Source organism: Atractosteus spatula, chromosome 16, assembly GCF_055471065.1.
Source record: "Atractosteus spatula isolate fAtrSpa1 chromosome 16, fAtrSpa1.hap1, whole genome shotgun sequence".
NCBI classification, from domain to species: Eukaryota; Metazoa; Chordata; class Actinopteri; order Semionotiformes; family Lepisosteidae; genus Atractosteus; species Atractosteus spatula.
In genome coordinates this window covers 16170353-16184948 of record NC_142721.1, presented here as the reverse complement: position 1 = coordinate 16184948, position 14596 = coordinate 16170353, and the positions used below count along the sequence as shown (strand labels likewise).

Sequence of the window (14596 nt, the reverse complement as noted above, 5' to 3'; positions counted from 1 at the left end):
AGCCCAGGCACCTCTCTGTTAAGAAAAGCTCTTCCTTTGCTTGTGTGATGGCCTTTCCCTCTTTTGAACCGAGTTCCAACTTTCCAGTGATCCTCTGATCAACCTCCTGAAACCCCAGGGACACCGAAGAGGAAACGCAGACAGACAGGAAGCAGCCATTAACCCAAAACCTTCAAAAGCTTCAACACACCACTAAGAAATTCAGAAGACTTAATACTAAAATGTTAAAACGTGAACAGCTGTCTTTACCCACAAATCCCACCCCTGACGCACAGCTTCTCACAATTTTGATCACAGACCCAGAAACACACAATCCTTTTTGATTTATTTTCCACTTTATTAAGTCAGATTTGTTCCTTTTTTAAAAAACAAAATGTGTATGTTGGAGGAGAACAATTTTACACTTTTTATAAACGTTTCAAGAACAGAGCAGCACATGCCCAGAAACTGAACACACCGACAGTGAATTTACAAGCTGGCCTGACCTTCCCTAACAAAACTTTGGGGAAAACCTCCGGAGATAGCCGGACTGGAAAAGGCCAGGGATGCGCACAATCCAGGCGGACTACGAAACTTCAGAGGTCGACATCTGTGGAGACCATTCTCTCTCTGAACACAGACGGGTTCCTCCTGCAGTTGGGTACCTAGCGCTCAGGACATGAGGCCTGCAGTGATTCTGGCTTGGAGCCTCACGTTAAAGCAGAAAAACCATGCCGCAGTTCAGCCGAGAGCAGAGCCACGTCTGCCCCTGCAGAGTGAGATGTTCCAGCACCGGACAGTCACGCCGGAGCTGGGAATAAGAGTCGATTTCTGCTGGAAGGGAAAGGTTTACAACATCGCTGACGAAGTTCATTGCTGGCCACACTGGATCAACAGAGCAGGAAGTACAGTAACACTGCATTTGCGTCCGTGTGTGCGTCAACATAATAGCACAGAGCACGGGAGAGCCGAAACTCAAAAACACACAGCAAACGCAGTGTACTGAGAGGTGCAGCACATTCCTCGAAAGTGAACACACCGACAGTGAATTTACAAGCTGGCCTGACCTTCCTTAACAAAACTCGGAGACAGACACTCTGGAAAGGCCAGGGACGCAGGTGCGATTTCCCACATCATCCCCTATCTCTAAAGATGGGAGTCAGTGAACAGTTTACAGAAGCAGAAGAAAGTCTGAACAACTGGCTCTGCGGAGCTTCTTTCAAACTTGGCATCCATTTTATTTTGTATCTTCAAAATGCAGTACACAAGCGCAGAGACACAGTGTGCACACGCTGGTGGGACACATACGATCTTCTCACACGTTTAAAATTATATTAAAACAACAACAAAAAGAAACACTTTATGGCGATTTCTTATAAGGGGGCTGAACTTGGAAGGGTAGTTTTCTGGCTGAGAGGTGGGGGTGCATCCCCACCATGTGCCACCAGGGGGCAGTAGAACAGCTCAGGCAGGGCAGGGCAGGGCATGGTAGGGAGGCTGGAGTCTCAGAACAACAAGCGCAACATTGTGCAACAAGTACAGTAAAAGTAACTTTAAAGCCTGGACACTCACCATCAATCTGCACACTGACCAGGGATTGAAAAGCAGTGGCATACGCTACAAAAACACTGTGCTCTTAACATAATCTTTCTCATTCACAAACTCTCACAAGTGAGTTCTCCAAATACATCGGAACTACCACTCTGCTTAAGCGACAATCTTAATATGAATGTAGCTGACATTGAAAACAAAGGGCAAGGGTGAGTAATGCAATAGAGCAGAAGACTTCACCACCTTCGAACCCTTCCTGCTATCTCCTCAGCTGTAGAGGCGGGGAGTCTGAGGTACAGCCTGAAGTGCACAAGGACGAGCCAAGAGGAAGTGCTCTGGAATTCGCAAATTTAATTTTGTTTGATTGCCTTGTAAAATTAATCAATACATTTCCCTGCATCTCATGCGGAGGACATCCAAATGTTTTCTTTTTTGTTGAGATACTGACGTTTTCCAAATATGGATAATTTAAACAAAGGAGGCAGCTGGGCTTGGGAGCCTGTGTGGAACAGGCAGCAGGAGCAGCGTTTAGGAATCGTTCAAACGGAAGGAGAAAGTGTCACATGGGGCATGGGGGGTGTTTTCCTCCTGCTCCCACTCTCTTATTGCCCCAGGTAGGGCTGCAGGTCCAGCGCCCCCTGAGCTCAGGAGCTCTGGAGCTCCTATCCGCCCCAGGTAGGGCTGCAGGCCCAGCTGCCTCCTGAGCTCCAGAGCTCCTAATCCACCCCAGATGGGGCTGCAGGCCCAGCTGCCTCCTGAGCTCCACAGCCCCTAATCCACCCCAGCTACAGGCACAGCTGCCTCCTGAGCTCCAGAGCTCCTAATCCACCCCAGATGGGGCTGCAGGCCCAGCTGCCTCCTAAGCTCCAGAGCTCCTAATCCACCCCATCTGCAGGCCCAGCTGCCTCCTGAGCTCCAGAGCTCCTAATCCACCCCAGCTGCAGGCCCAGCTGCCTCCTGAGCTCCAGAGCTCCTAATCCACCCCAGCTGGGGCTGCAGGCCAGGCTCCCGCCAAGCCAACATCCACCAGAACCGCACCAGGTCAGAGTGCAAGACGCTCACCCAACATGGCACCCGTGCCCCCCAGTCCACCCCCCAAAAATAAATACAGGGTCTGCAAGCCCAGCCCACCGTGCTAGAGGCAGCCGCGGCCAACACTGGGTTTGGTTTTTTATTAACTCTGCAGCTGCCCCCCCCACTAGCCGAATTCCCACCTCCAGGAACCAGAGCCCGAGCTCCCGTCTGGAAGAGCCTGGTTTCGGGAGGAGAGTCTCCCCTCCCTGCCTAATGGCAACGAACCGCCTGGCGCCAGAGCAGGAGCCTGGCCTGCGGAGATCAATAATATTCCACAGACTGTCTACGAGTGTGTGTGTGTGTCAATATACACGTGCAGTACAGCCGCATAAATATCCACCGAGGGAGAAAGCTTTTGTTTTTGCATCCCAGTCGTACGGCCCTTTGAGGACTTCTGGGCTGACGCAGTCGCGGCTCGGTCCCGCAACAAAAAGCACAGCGAGCAGAGCGGCTCCAAGACCGCCGCCTCCCTCCTTGCCCTCTCCGGACTCGAGCTGCGGCCGCGCCCCGCCACTGTCGCGTCTCCGCCGTCCCCGGGGCGCTCCAGACGACGGCCGGGCGGCCTTGTCTTTTTCTCGATGTGCGTTTATTTTCTCAGCTCCGTTTTCTAAGCTCGTGCGACGGAAACCCGATTAAGACCCCATAAATATTGATACCTTTACAAAATGCCAGACACGTATACCGCATGGCGAGACACACGCACGCGCGGACGGGCACACGCGAGCGCACACGTGCAGCGGAGATATATACAGGCGTGCGGCCGCGCCCTCCGGGCCCTTTACAACTCCTCCGTCATCTGCAGCAGGGAGTTGACGGCGGCTTCTCGGCTGCCCCCTTGCGCCTCCAGCACCGAGCGGATCACCTCCCGGTCCAGGTTGGGGAACATGTCCTGGAGAGCCTTCAGGTCCTCCTCCGTGCACTGGGGCTGAGGCGGGGGGGCAGGGGCGGCGGGCAGGCCCACCGGCACCATGCCGGGGCCGTAGACCGCCGGCACTCCTGCGCGGGACCAACAGGACAAGAGGGGTCAGGGGGCGCCTTGCCGCTGGGGGAGCGTCCGGCGGGGGGGGTCTTTTTTTGTTGGGCAGTTTCTGCTGCCAGCACGACCGTCCTGGGCTTGCTGAGTGGGACGCCGCGTTAATGAACCCCTGAACTCCCCTGGGACGTCCCCCAACTGTGCTGTGCGAGTGGCTTTTTTAGTGTGTGTGTGTGTGTGTGTGTGTGTGTGTGTGTGCGCGCGCATGTGAACAAACACCCTTCACCTCCCCGCAACATACCTGAGATCGGGACATATCCGACTCCCTGCTGATACACAGTGGGCATCAGGACCACAGGCTGGGGCTGCATCACCATGCTGGCTGGCACAGACTGCAGGACAGAGGGAGACGAGAGAGAGTGAGAAAGACTCCTGTTCGCTGGCACAGACTGCAGGACAGAGGGAGACGAGAGAGAGTGAGAAAGACTCCTGTTCGCTGGCACAGACTGCAGGACAGAGGGAGACGAGAGAGAGTGAGAAAGACTCCTGTTCGCTGGCACAGACTGCAGGACAGAGGGAGACGGGAGAGAGTGAGAAAGACTCCTGTTCGCTGGCACAGACTGCAGGACAGAGGGAGACGAGAGAGAGTGAGAAAGACTCCTGTTCGCTGGCACAGACTGCAGGACAGAGGGAGACGAGAGAGAGTGAGAAAGACTCCTGTTCGCTGGCACAGACTGCAGGACAGAGGGAGACGAGAGAGAGTGAGAAAGACTCCTGTTCGCTGGCACAGACTGCAGGACAGAGGGAGACGAGAGAGAGTGAGAAAGACTCCTGTTCGCTGGCACAGACTGCAGGACAGAGGGAGACGAGAGAGAGTGAGAAAGACTCCTGTTCGCTGGCACAGACTGCAGGACAGAGGGAGACGAGAGAGAGTGAGAAAGACTCCTGTTCGCTGGCACAGACTGCAGGACAGAGGGAGACGAGAGAGAGTGAGAAAGACTCCTGTTCGCTGGGACAGACCGCAGGACAGAGGGAGACGAGAGAGTGAGAGAGTGAGAAAGACTCCTGTTCGCTGGGACAGACTGCAGGGCAGAGAGAGACGAGAGAGAGTGAGAAAGACTCCTTTTCGCTGGCACAGACTGCAGGACAGAGGGAGACGAGAGAGAGTGAGAAAGACTCCTTTTCGCTGGCACAGACTGCAGGACAGAGGGAGACGAGAGAGTGAGAAAGACTCCTGTTCGCTGGGACAGACTGCAGGGCAGAGGGAGACGAGAGAGAGTGAGAAAGACTCCTGTTTGCTGGGACAGACTGCAGGACAGAGAGAGATGAGAGAGTGAGAGAGTGAGAAAGACTCCTGTTCGCTGGCACAGACTGCAGGACAGAGGGAGACGAGAGAGAGTGAGAAAGACTCCTGTTCGCCGGCACAGACTGCAGGACAGAGGGAGACGAGAGAGAGTGAGAAAGACTCCTGTTCGCTGGGACAGACCGCAGGACAGAGGGAGACGAGAGAGTGAGAGAGTGAGAAAGACTCCTGTTCGCTGGGACAGACTGCAGGACAGAGGGAGACGAGAGAGAGTGAGAAAGAGTCCTGTTCACTGGGACAGACTGCAGGACAGAGGGAGACGAGAGAGAGTGAGAAAGACTCCTGTTCGCTGGCACAGACTGCAGGACAGAGGGAGACGAGAGAGAGTGAGAAAGACTCCTGTTCGCTGGCACAGACTGCAGGACAGAGGGAGACGAGAGAGAGTGAGAAAGACTCCTGTTCGCTGGCACAGACTGCAGGACAGAGGGAGACGAGAGAGAGTGAGAAAGACTCCTGTTCGCTGGCACAGACTGCAGGGCAGAGGGAGACGAGAGAGAGTGAGAAAGACTCCTGTTCGCTGGCACAGACTGCAGGGCAGAGGGAGACGAGAGAGAGTGAGAAAGACTCCTGTTCGCTGGGACAGACTGCAGGACAGAGAGAGACGAGAGAGAGTGAGAAAGACTCCTGTTCGCTGGGACAGACTGCAGGACAGAGAGAGACGAGAGAGTGAGAAAGAGTCCTGTTCGCTGGGACAGACTGCAGGGCAGAGAGACAAGAAGTGAGAAAAACAACTCTCTGTCCTGCTGGCTGGGACAGAGAGAGACACTCCAAGAGCCCGAGAGGTAGAGACAGAGATCAAACATAGAAAGGCGCACACAAAAAAAGCAGAGATCGTGTAGTACTTCTCCCACAACGACCCACCCTTTAAGCGGGGTCTGTGAGGATCGATGCAGGAGCATTCAGGAGCATAAGAGCGACTGTCTTCGGGCCAGAGTTCATTAAACACTGCTCCCTGACCCACCAACCCGCTGGCGCGCTGGCGCCCCCCGCAGGGCCCGGCCGCTCACCGCGAACGACATGACGAGGTTGATCATGCCCTCCTTGTCGTCCCCCTGCCGGCCACTCAGGCTGTACCACTCGTCCACCACCTTCCCCTCCTTCAGGCCCTCCGGGATGGTGACGTGCGTCCAGGCGATCCGATCGTCCATGGAGAAGGCTCTCTGCGGGGGGACGGACGGACGGACAGGCAGTCAGACCGGCAGGGGCCAGAGCCCGGGGGCGCGCGCCTCCCGCCGTCTCCCAGCGCCGCTCACCTCGTCGAAGATCTCCAGGTAGAAGGAGTCCACGCCGGGCGGCACCGTGCTCTGGATCACCTTGTTCCAGCGCGGGTTCTTGGCGCCGTTGTGCGCCGTGGGCGTCTCGTACACCGCGTAGCCCAGCCGGATCCGGCAGTACGGGTCCATCCGCGTCATGCCGTAGTTCTTGGCTAGCTTGGCCTGCGGGGGAGAGGGGGGCGCGGGCGGTCATGGGCACGCCGACGCCCGCGCCGAAGTCCCCCGGGATACCCCGCCCCCGACCCCCCTACGACAGCGGCTTCTGCTGGCGCGTCTCAGGCTCCGGCCTTAAATCCTAAAGGCTATCGGAAAGCACTGTAATGCTTTGTCTGTTTCTTTCTTTTCATTTTTACTGGGTGTTTCTGGTTTTACTGGGTTGCTTCCCTCCGCTGTGTGTACAGTAGTTCGAGCAGGGGGCTGCGCAGGAACAGGTGAAGGTCTGTTCCCTGCTGCAAAGAGAGGAAACACAGCCTTCTTCAGGTGTGGCTGCACAGCTGAAAGGTTGTGTTTCTTTTCTTCTCTTTTCAGCAGGGAACAGACCTGCTCCTGTTCCTGTGGCTGTATCTCACTGCTGGGTGTGCGCGGAGCTGGAAGAGCGACCCCCGACTGACCCGCTCGTACCTGCACCACGGTGATGCTGAGCCGCCCCACTGTGCCGATCGCCCCCCCGTACTGGAGCTGCTGCGCCGCCTGGGCGTCCAGCTGGATCTGCTGCTGCTGCTGGGTGGGCGTGATCCGCAGGAAGTCCTGGGGCAGCTCCCCGATGTACACCTGCGCACGCAGCCAGACGGGGCAAGGGCAGGGGTGGGGGCAGGGGCGGGGGGGGGGGGGAAGAGAGGGGTAGACAGAGTTACAAAGGAAAACACGGTGAGATATACAAGGTGGGTGGGACGGTGCACTTGGTCTTTGTCATGCAAATTGGTTCAGGTCAAGGTGCAACGCTCAATTGTTTCCCCCCGGAAACATCCTGCAAACGTTCCTTCTTGAGACTCAGTAATCACCCTCCAGAAAAATCAGGACTGAGCCGGAGCAGAACCACCCACACAGCCACACACAGCACCCTGAGAGACACGGGCCTCCCGAGGAGCCCTCTGCAGTTTCGGGGCAGAGTCTCGAGCTCGAACGGCCCCTCCCAGCAGGGGGCGCTCACCGAGCCCCACCACCACCGCAGGAAACACCCGCAGCAGAGCGCAGCCTGACTGGATTCTCCACAAAGCGCTCCCTTGGGCGACAGGAGAGCCCTGTCCTCGTGCCCCCTCTGTGAGCCGCCCAGGGGAGGACCCACACTCCGCTCCTCGTCTTCGCCAGCAAGAGCACCTCCTCCCAGCCGGTCCCCGCCTGTCCCGTCCAGCCCGGGCGCTGCCGGGTACAGTCAGTTTACTGTCCAGACTGTACAGCTCAGAGTCAGGACAGCAGTGTGAGCACCCCTCCTCTCACACACAGCCCTGGGGTCTCTAGTGACCCAGCAGTCAGGAGTCGGTTTACTGTCCAGACTGTACAGCCCAGAGTCAGGACAGCAGTGTGAGCACCCCTCCTCTCACACACAGCCCTGGGATACAGCTCACCACTGCGACACCCCTGTTTAATATTTTGCCAACATCAGATATCTTCCTCAGGATAAGGCCTGGAAAAGTCCGGTATTAGCCGGGGGATAGCAGCTGGAGAAGCAGGAAGTGTGTCCAGTGTCGATGAGCCAGAGCTTCTCTCCTGACGTCAACAGCGAGCGGCTTATTCTCAGTCCCAGAAGCTCTGGAGCTCCTGGAGGTCACATGGGGTGCTGGGAGACACATGGGCGGCCCAGCCCCGCTATCCCAGCGAGCACCCCGACGCGGCGCCTGCAGGGCAGGACTGCCCCCGGAGAGCCCTTAACCTCAGCCTGACACTGCGGCTGAGGTGCAGGGTGATATGACTTGTAATCTGATTAAAACACGTATTTCACAGCCTCGTTTCAGTGAGCAAGGAGAGGCTACCTCCTTTGGTTAGCCAGCAGCCATATCACCCTGCAGCTCCCAGCTGGCAGCCCCACTGGAGCTCAGCAGGTGTGAGCCTGGCCAGTACCTGGAGGGGAGACTCCTGGGAAAGCTGAGGCTGCTGCTGGAAGAGGTGTTAGTGGGGCCAGCAGGGGGCGCTCACCCTGTGGTTTGTGTGGGTCCTAGTGCCCCAGTATACTGACCGCAGGGCGAGCTCGCTGGAGAGACCGGGAAGAGCCCGGAGCCGGGCCGGGCCGGGCCGGGCGGGACACAGGGCGCGGCAGCAGGCTGGGGGAGGGGCCACATTCCTGCCGGAACCAGCGCCGAGGGAGAACGCACCCCTCCGACACCTACCGGCCCGCAGCCTGACCGCAGGCGGAGCCCGGCAGGGAGCCGGGGCCCAGGGGCCGCTCCAGGCTGAGCAGGCAGCAGCAGGCAAGTCTGCACAGCCGGGGAAAACACCACACAGACCACAGCCGCGTCGGGGCGCATGTGCAAAACCCACTATCTGAGGCCCCGATGCAAATTGTGCTGCATGTGGTTTTCCTCTGCGCTTCCTCGACAGCAGCGCGCGGAGACGGGGCCCAGTCTGCAGCGAGAGGTCAGAGCGGGGGCTCCCCCGAGTCCAGCTCCCTCCCCCCTCCCCCCGTCTGAGTGGAGACCCGGTGGCCCTGCAGAGAGCTGAGCAGGACTCCTCCTCCTCCTCCTCCTCCTCTTCGCCGGGCCCCCGAAAAAAAACACACTCGCCCCTTCCAGAGCTCACAGCTCGCCGGGATCACCAGGATCACAGCGCCGACCTCTGCGCCCCCCGAGTACGACACCTCCCCCCCCCCGTTCACACAGATTCCTAAAGCACCGCGCTGCAGGCTGAAAGGACGACACAAGACCGGGTCCACAGCGCGCCGGACCCCATCGGCTGACCGGTTTCCTCATTTCCGCTGGGTAGCGTCCTCAGGGCGCGCCCCAGCGAGACGGGGAGCGCTGCGGCGTTCCTCGCCGGCGCTGGCCCGGGCGGGCTCCCGCGCCCCCCCCCACCCCACCGCCACGCCGCCCAGCCTGAACTTCGCCCTCGCTCGGGTTGTTATTTATAGCAGCCTGATCGTCGCAGGGGCTGGCGCCTTCTTCGGAGACAGAAGATCTATTCAAGAACGCGTGTCGGCTGTACTTCCTCATTACCCTGCAGTTTTTAATAGGAGCCACAGGCTGCAGCAGCACGAGGACGGGATGAACTTGGCATTAACAGAGCGCTTTTCATCCTAAAGGACCCCCAAGCTCTCTGCACTCAGGAGGAGACCCGCTCACCCTCCCCCCCACCTCAAGGGCATCCCCAGGAATGAGACTCAGCAGCCCAGGGGAGGAGAAAGAAAACAGCTCTGTGTTTGAATGAAAGGGGAACTGCAGGGACTGTACAGCCCAGAGTCAGGACAGCAGTGTGGGCACCCCTCCTCTCACACACAGCCCTGGGGTCTCTAGTGACCCAGCAGTCAGGAGTCAGTTTACTGTCCAGACTGTACAGCCCAGAGTCAGGACAGCAGTGTGGGCACCCCTCCTCTCTCACAGCCCTGGGGTCTCTAGTGACCCAGCAGTCAGGAGTCAGTTTACCGTCCAGACTGTACAGCCCAGAGTCAGGACAGCAGTGTGAGCACCCCTCCTCTCTCACAGCCCTGGGGTCTCTAGTGACCCAGCAGTCAGGAGTCAGTTTACTGTCCAGACTGTACAGCCCAGAGTCAGACAGCAGTGTGAGCACCCCTCCTCTCACACACAGCCCTGGGGTCTCTAGTGACCCAGCAGTCAGGAGTCAGTTTACTGTCCAGACTGTACAGCCCAGAGTCAGGACAGCAGTGTGGGCACCCCTCCTCTCACACACAGCCCTGGGGTCTCTAGTGACCCAGCAGTCAGGAGTCAGTTTACTGTCCAGACTGTACAGCCCAGAGTCAGGACAGCAGTGTGAGCACCCCTCCTCTCACACACAGCTCTGGGGTCTCTAGTGACCCAGCAGTCAGGAGTCAGTTTACTGTCCAGACTGTACAGCCCAGAGTCAGACAGCAGTGTGAGCACCCCTCCTCTCACACACAGCCCTGGGATACAGCTCACCACTGCGACACCCCTGTTTAATATTTTGCCAACATCAGATATCTTCCTCAGGATAAGGCCTGGAAAAGTCCGGTATTAGCCGGGGGATAGCAGCTGGAGAAGCAGGAAGTGTGTCCAGTGTCGATGAGCCAGAGCTTCTCTCCTGACGTCAACAGCGAGCGGCTTATTCTCAGTCCCAGAAGCTCTGGAGCTCCTGGAGGTCACATGGGGTGCTGGGAGACACATGGGCGGCCCAGCCCCGCTATCCCAGCGAGCACCCCGACGCGGCGCCTGCAGGGCAGGACTGCCCCCGGAGAGCCCTTAACCTCAGCCTGACACTGCGGCTGAGGTGCAGGGTGATATGACTTGTAATCTGATTAAAACACGTATTTCACAGCCTCGTTTCAGTGAGCAAGGAGAGGCTACCTCCTTCGGTTAGCCAGCAGCCATATCACCCTGCAGCTCCCAGCTGGCAGCCCCACTGGAGCTCAGCAGTGTGAGCCTGGCCAGTACCTGGATGGGAGACTCCTGGGAAAGCTGAGGCTGCTGCTGGAAGAGGAGTTAGTGGGGCCAGTAGGGGGCGCTCACCCTGTGGTCTGTGTGGGTCCTAATGCCCCAGTATAGTGACAGGGACACTATACTGTAAACAGGCGCCGTCCTTCAGATAAGACATTAAACCGAGGTCCTGATTCTCTGTGGTCATTAAAAATCCCAGGGCGTCTCTCGAGAAGAGTAGGGGTGTTACCCCGGTGTCCTGGCCAAATTTCCCCCTGGTCTTTACCAGTCATGGCCTCCTAATAACCCCCATCTCTGAACTGGCTCCATCACTCTGCTCTCCTCCCCACTGAGAGCTGGTGTGTGTGAGAGGACTGGAGCATCATCCAGGGGGGGGCTGCACACTGGTGGGGGTGGAGGGGATGGGGATCCCCTGGAAAGCGCTGTATAAGTAAAAGGATTATTTATTTATGACTCTGGGAAGCCCTTCGCCTGCTGTGTAATGCGACTGTGTGCGTCATCTCAGATTCCGTCTCGGCTGGTCTTGGGAAACAGCGCAGGACAGCCCTGAGGCAGGGGGAACTGGAGACAGTCCTGTGCTGGCCCTGCTGACCCGGTCCGGGCAGGAACTGACAGCCCCGCAGCCCAGAGAGCACTCTCAGCAGACCGAGCTCTCAACCAACCAGTGCAGGGATGTGGGGCCCCAGGCTCTCTGTCACACGGGCCGGCCCGGATCGCAGCCCCCCACAACAGAGCGACAGAGGCAGCCCCTGCACCCTGATCAGTTCGGGGAGTAGCGATGGGTGTCAATAAAGGAGAGATTCCCACTCACGGACCGCCCATTTCAATCCGCAATCACGACCTTCGGCTGCGGACGCACCTGGCGGATGGCGAGGAGCCCAGACTTCGGGCCGGCCGCTGTCGCAATGGGTACAGAAACCCACTAACACTAAGCTTAGTTCCTCGGCCTCCAAAGCCAAGATGTAGATATTAACAACAATAAGGCGTTAGAAAACACCGGGGGTATCCAGATTTTGGTGGGTTTTTTTGCGGGGAGGAGACATTAATATTAGAAAACAACCGCAGCAGCGCGTACACGCCTAATTAAAAGGACGCCGAGCCTGTAACTATGGCGCCAGTTCTCACACAGAAGGACAGCAATACACATGACATTAGGGTTTAAGGGGTCAGCGGGCCACTGTAAACACGGCGACACGCGATGCTGCGGACACATGACTCGGTTTCGGGGTACCCCCGGCAGAAAGACGCGATCTCGTTTACCTGCCCCCTCTGCGTGGAGATGGTGGTCGCCATGGTCGCACTGCCCGTACCACAGGAGCGTTCGCGGTAGCGTTAGAGGACGACAAACAATATAAGGAGGCTCTTTAAACCGCCCCCCCAAAATGCAGAATATTCTATCAAAACAGAGAAACGGGACGGCGTTGCGAGAGAAAACCGTCCTTCCTCATCAGCTGACTCGTCTGCTGCCCTCCGACTGACGTCATCCGGGAGGAACGCCCGGAGAGGCGGAAGGAAACTGCCTGCTCCCGTGGGCTGCCATCTTGGCTCAACTCCCCCCTAAAAGAACCTTCCCCCTGGCGGTCTCGGAGCCGAAATGGCGTCCTTTATTTTAATGCGCCAGTAGAACAGTCAGGTCACAGCCGCTCCGTCATCCCGTGTGTGGGTGGGTGAGTGTGGGGAGAGAGGGATGGAGGATTGCATGTCTCGAGCTGATTGTACAGAAATGTCACTGTGCCCTTAAAGGGGCCCCCTGAGGTTTCACATTAAACCACACCTCTGTAAACACTCCTTCAGACATCAACCCCACCATAAAGCACAGAGTTCTACTGCCAGGCCTGCCCCCAGCGATGAACAAATCACTTTTCTTCCTTCCTGCATTTCAGTTGCGAGCAATTATCTTCTTATTACATGGCAGCACTTTTAAGAGCTGACACCAGGAGGCAGTGGAGCAAGCTCCTTTCAACAAGCCCTGTTGTTGAAGCCGATACCCTGGCTCCTTTCAAGAGCTGCTGGGTGAGATCCTGGCTCAGTTAACTGCGGACTGCCACACAGGCCAGATGGAGCGAGCGCCTCTCCTCTCGTTGGTCACTGCTCTTGTGTTCCTTATTCTAAGAAAATTATTAGAACACGAAATGTGGGATCATTGAGGAACTCTAGTAGCATAGTAACAATAATAATAACTCCTTACACTTCTATAGCTCTGTCCTGGACCCTCCACTCAGAGCTCTTTACAGGTCATGGGGATCCCCTCCACCCCCACCAGTGTGCAGCCCCCCCTGGATGATGCTCCAGTCCCCTCACACACACCAGCTCTCAGTGGGGAGGAGAGCAGAGTGATGGAGCCAGTTCAGAGAGGGGGGTTATTAGGAGGCCATGACTGGTAAAGGGCAGGGGGAAATTTGGCCAGGACACCGGGGTAACACCCCTACTCTTCTCGAGAGACGCCCTGGAATTATTAATGACCACAGAGAGTCAGGACCTCAGCTTTATGTCTCATCTGAAGGACAGCGCCTGTTTACACTATAGTGTCCCCGTCACTATACTGGGGCATTAGGACCCACACAGACCGCAGGGTGAGCGCCCCCTACTGGCCCCACTAACACCTCTTCCAGCAGCAGCCTCAGCTTTCCCAGGAGTCTCCCATCCAGGTACTGACCAGGCTCACACTCCTGAGCTCCAGTGGGTCTGCCAGCTGGGAGCTGCAGAGTTACATGGCTGCTGGCCATGTCAGATTAAACAACAACAGAGCCTTGACTATACGTTATAGAGCAGAGAACATGACAGAATTATAGCATCTAAGCAGAGTGAGGCCCACATGAGGCAATGTCCAGCCAGATATAAGCACGGGTGTGTGAAGTGGAGGGGACGCGGAGGAGAAGTTGGCCAGCAGGGACGTTGTGGAGCGCGATGCCATAGAAACCACAGAGGGCGACGCCCCGCCTGTGCCAGGCTGCGGGCCGCTCTCGGCCCTGTCCAGCTGGCGTGTGGCCCGGGTCCAGCCAAGGCAGGTGGGCAGAATATCGGCGGTGGCAGTAGCAGGCCACAGTGCCATGAGATATGACAGCACACGTCAGAAAGACTTCTGTGACTGGCAGCTGTTGGGCTTCCATAACAACCAGCCAGCTGTTCCAGTACGCAGAAGTCATCGGACATAGGAGAGAGTGTAAACGAGAGAAGACACAGTTTTCTTGTTTCCTGCTTAACTGAAGCTCATATGTTCCTTTCGTAGCAAAAGCTAAAATTTTGCCCAGCTGTTTATTGAAGCTGCCCAGAGTCTTGGCTTTAGATGTTCCAGACACCCACTACTCTTTGTGTACAGGCGTGTTTACTACTGTCTGTCCTGTCGGTTTCCGATTGTGGCTCCATTTCCTCATGGGTTTTCCCTTCTGTACCTCATAGGATCTTCTAAACTTGAATAAAATCTCCCCCCTGTCTCCCCTGTTCTAGACTGAAGACGTTTTGCTCCTGTAAGCTCTCCATACACTGCAATCCCCTGAGATCCAGACGTCTTTCTCATGCCACAATATCTTTTCTAAGTGTAGAATCTGAATACAGCAACTTACAGGGGTCTGACTAGTATGTAATTGTTAAGCTTCAGCATGACTTAATGCCAGCAGCCATATCACCCTGCAGCTCCCAGCTGGCAGCCCCACTGGAGCTCAGCAGTGTGAGCCTGGTCAGTACCTGGAGGGGAGACTCCTGGGAAAGCTGAGGCTGCTGCTGGAAGAGGTGTTAGTGGGGTCAGTAGGGGGTGCTCACCCTGCAGTCTCTGTGGGTCCTATACTGTACTGTAAAAAGGCGCTGTCTTTTGCATGAGATATAA

The 14596-nt window shown here is 57.0% G+C and overlaps 1 protein-coding gene across 1 annotated transcript; it reads right to left on the bottom strand.

The window, feature by feature from the left end:
- Nucleotides 1-316: 316 nt before the first annotated feature.
- On the bottom strand, nt 317-12264 carry tollip (toll interacting protein). Its single transcript, XM_088934778.1, has 6 exons — nt 12034-12264; nt 6836-6985; nt 6194-6376; nt 5948-6100; nt 3879-3969; nt 317-3600 (listed from the first exon to the last, which is right to left on the bottom strand). Exons 1-6 carry the CDS (start codon nt 12064-12066, stop codon nt 3383-3385), a joined length of 828 nt encoding a protein of 275 aa, XP_088790904.1. The 5' UTR covers nt 12067-12264; the 3' UTR covers nt 317-3382.
- Between the last annotated feature and the right edge of the window lie 2332 nt (nt 12265-14596).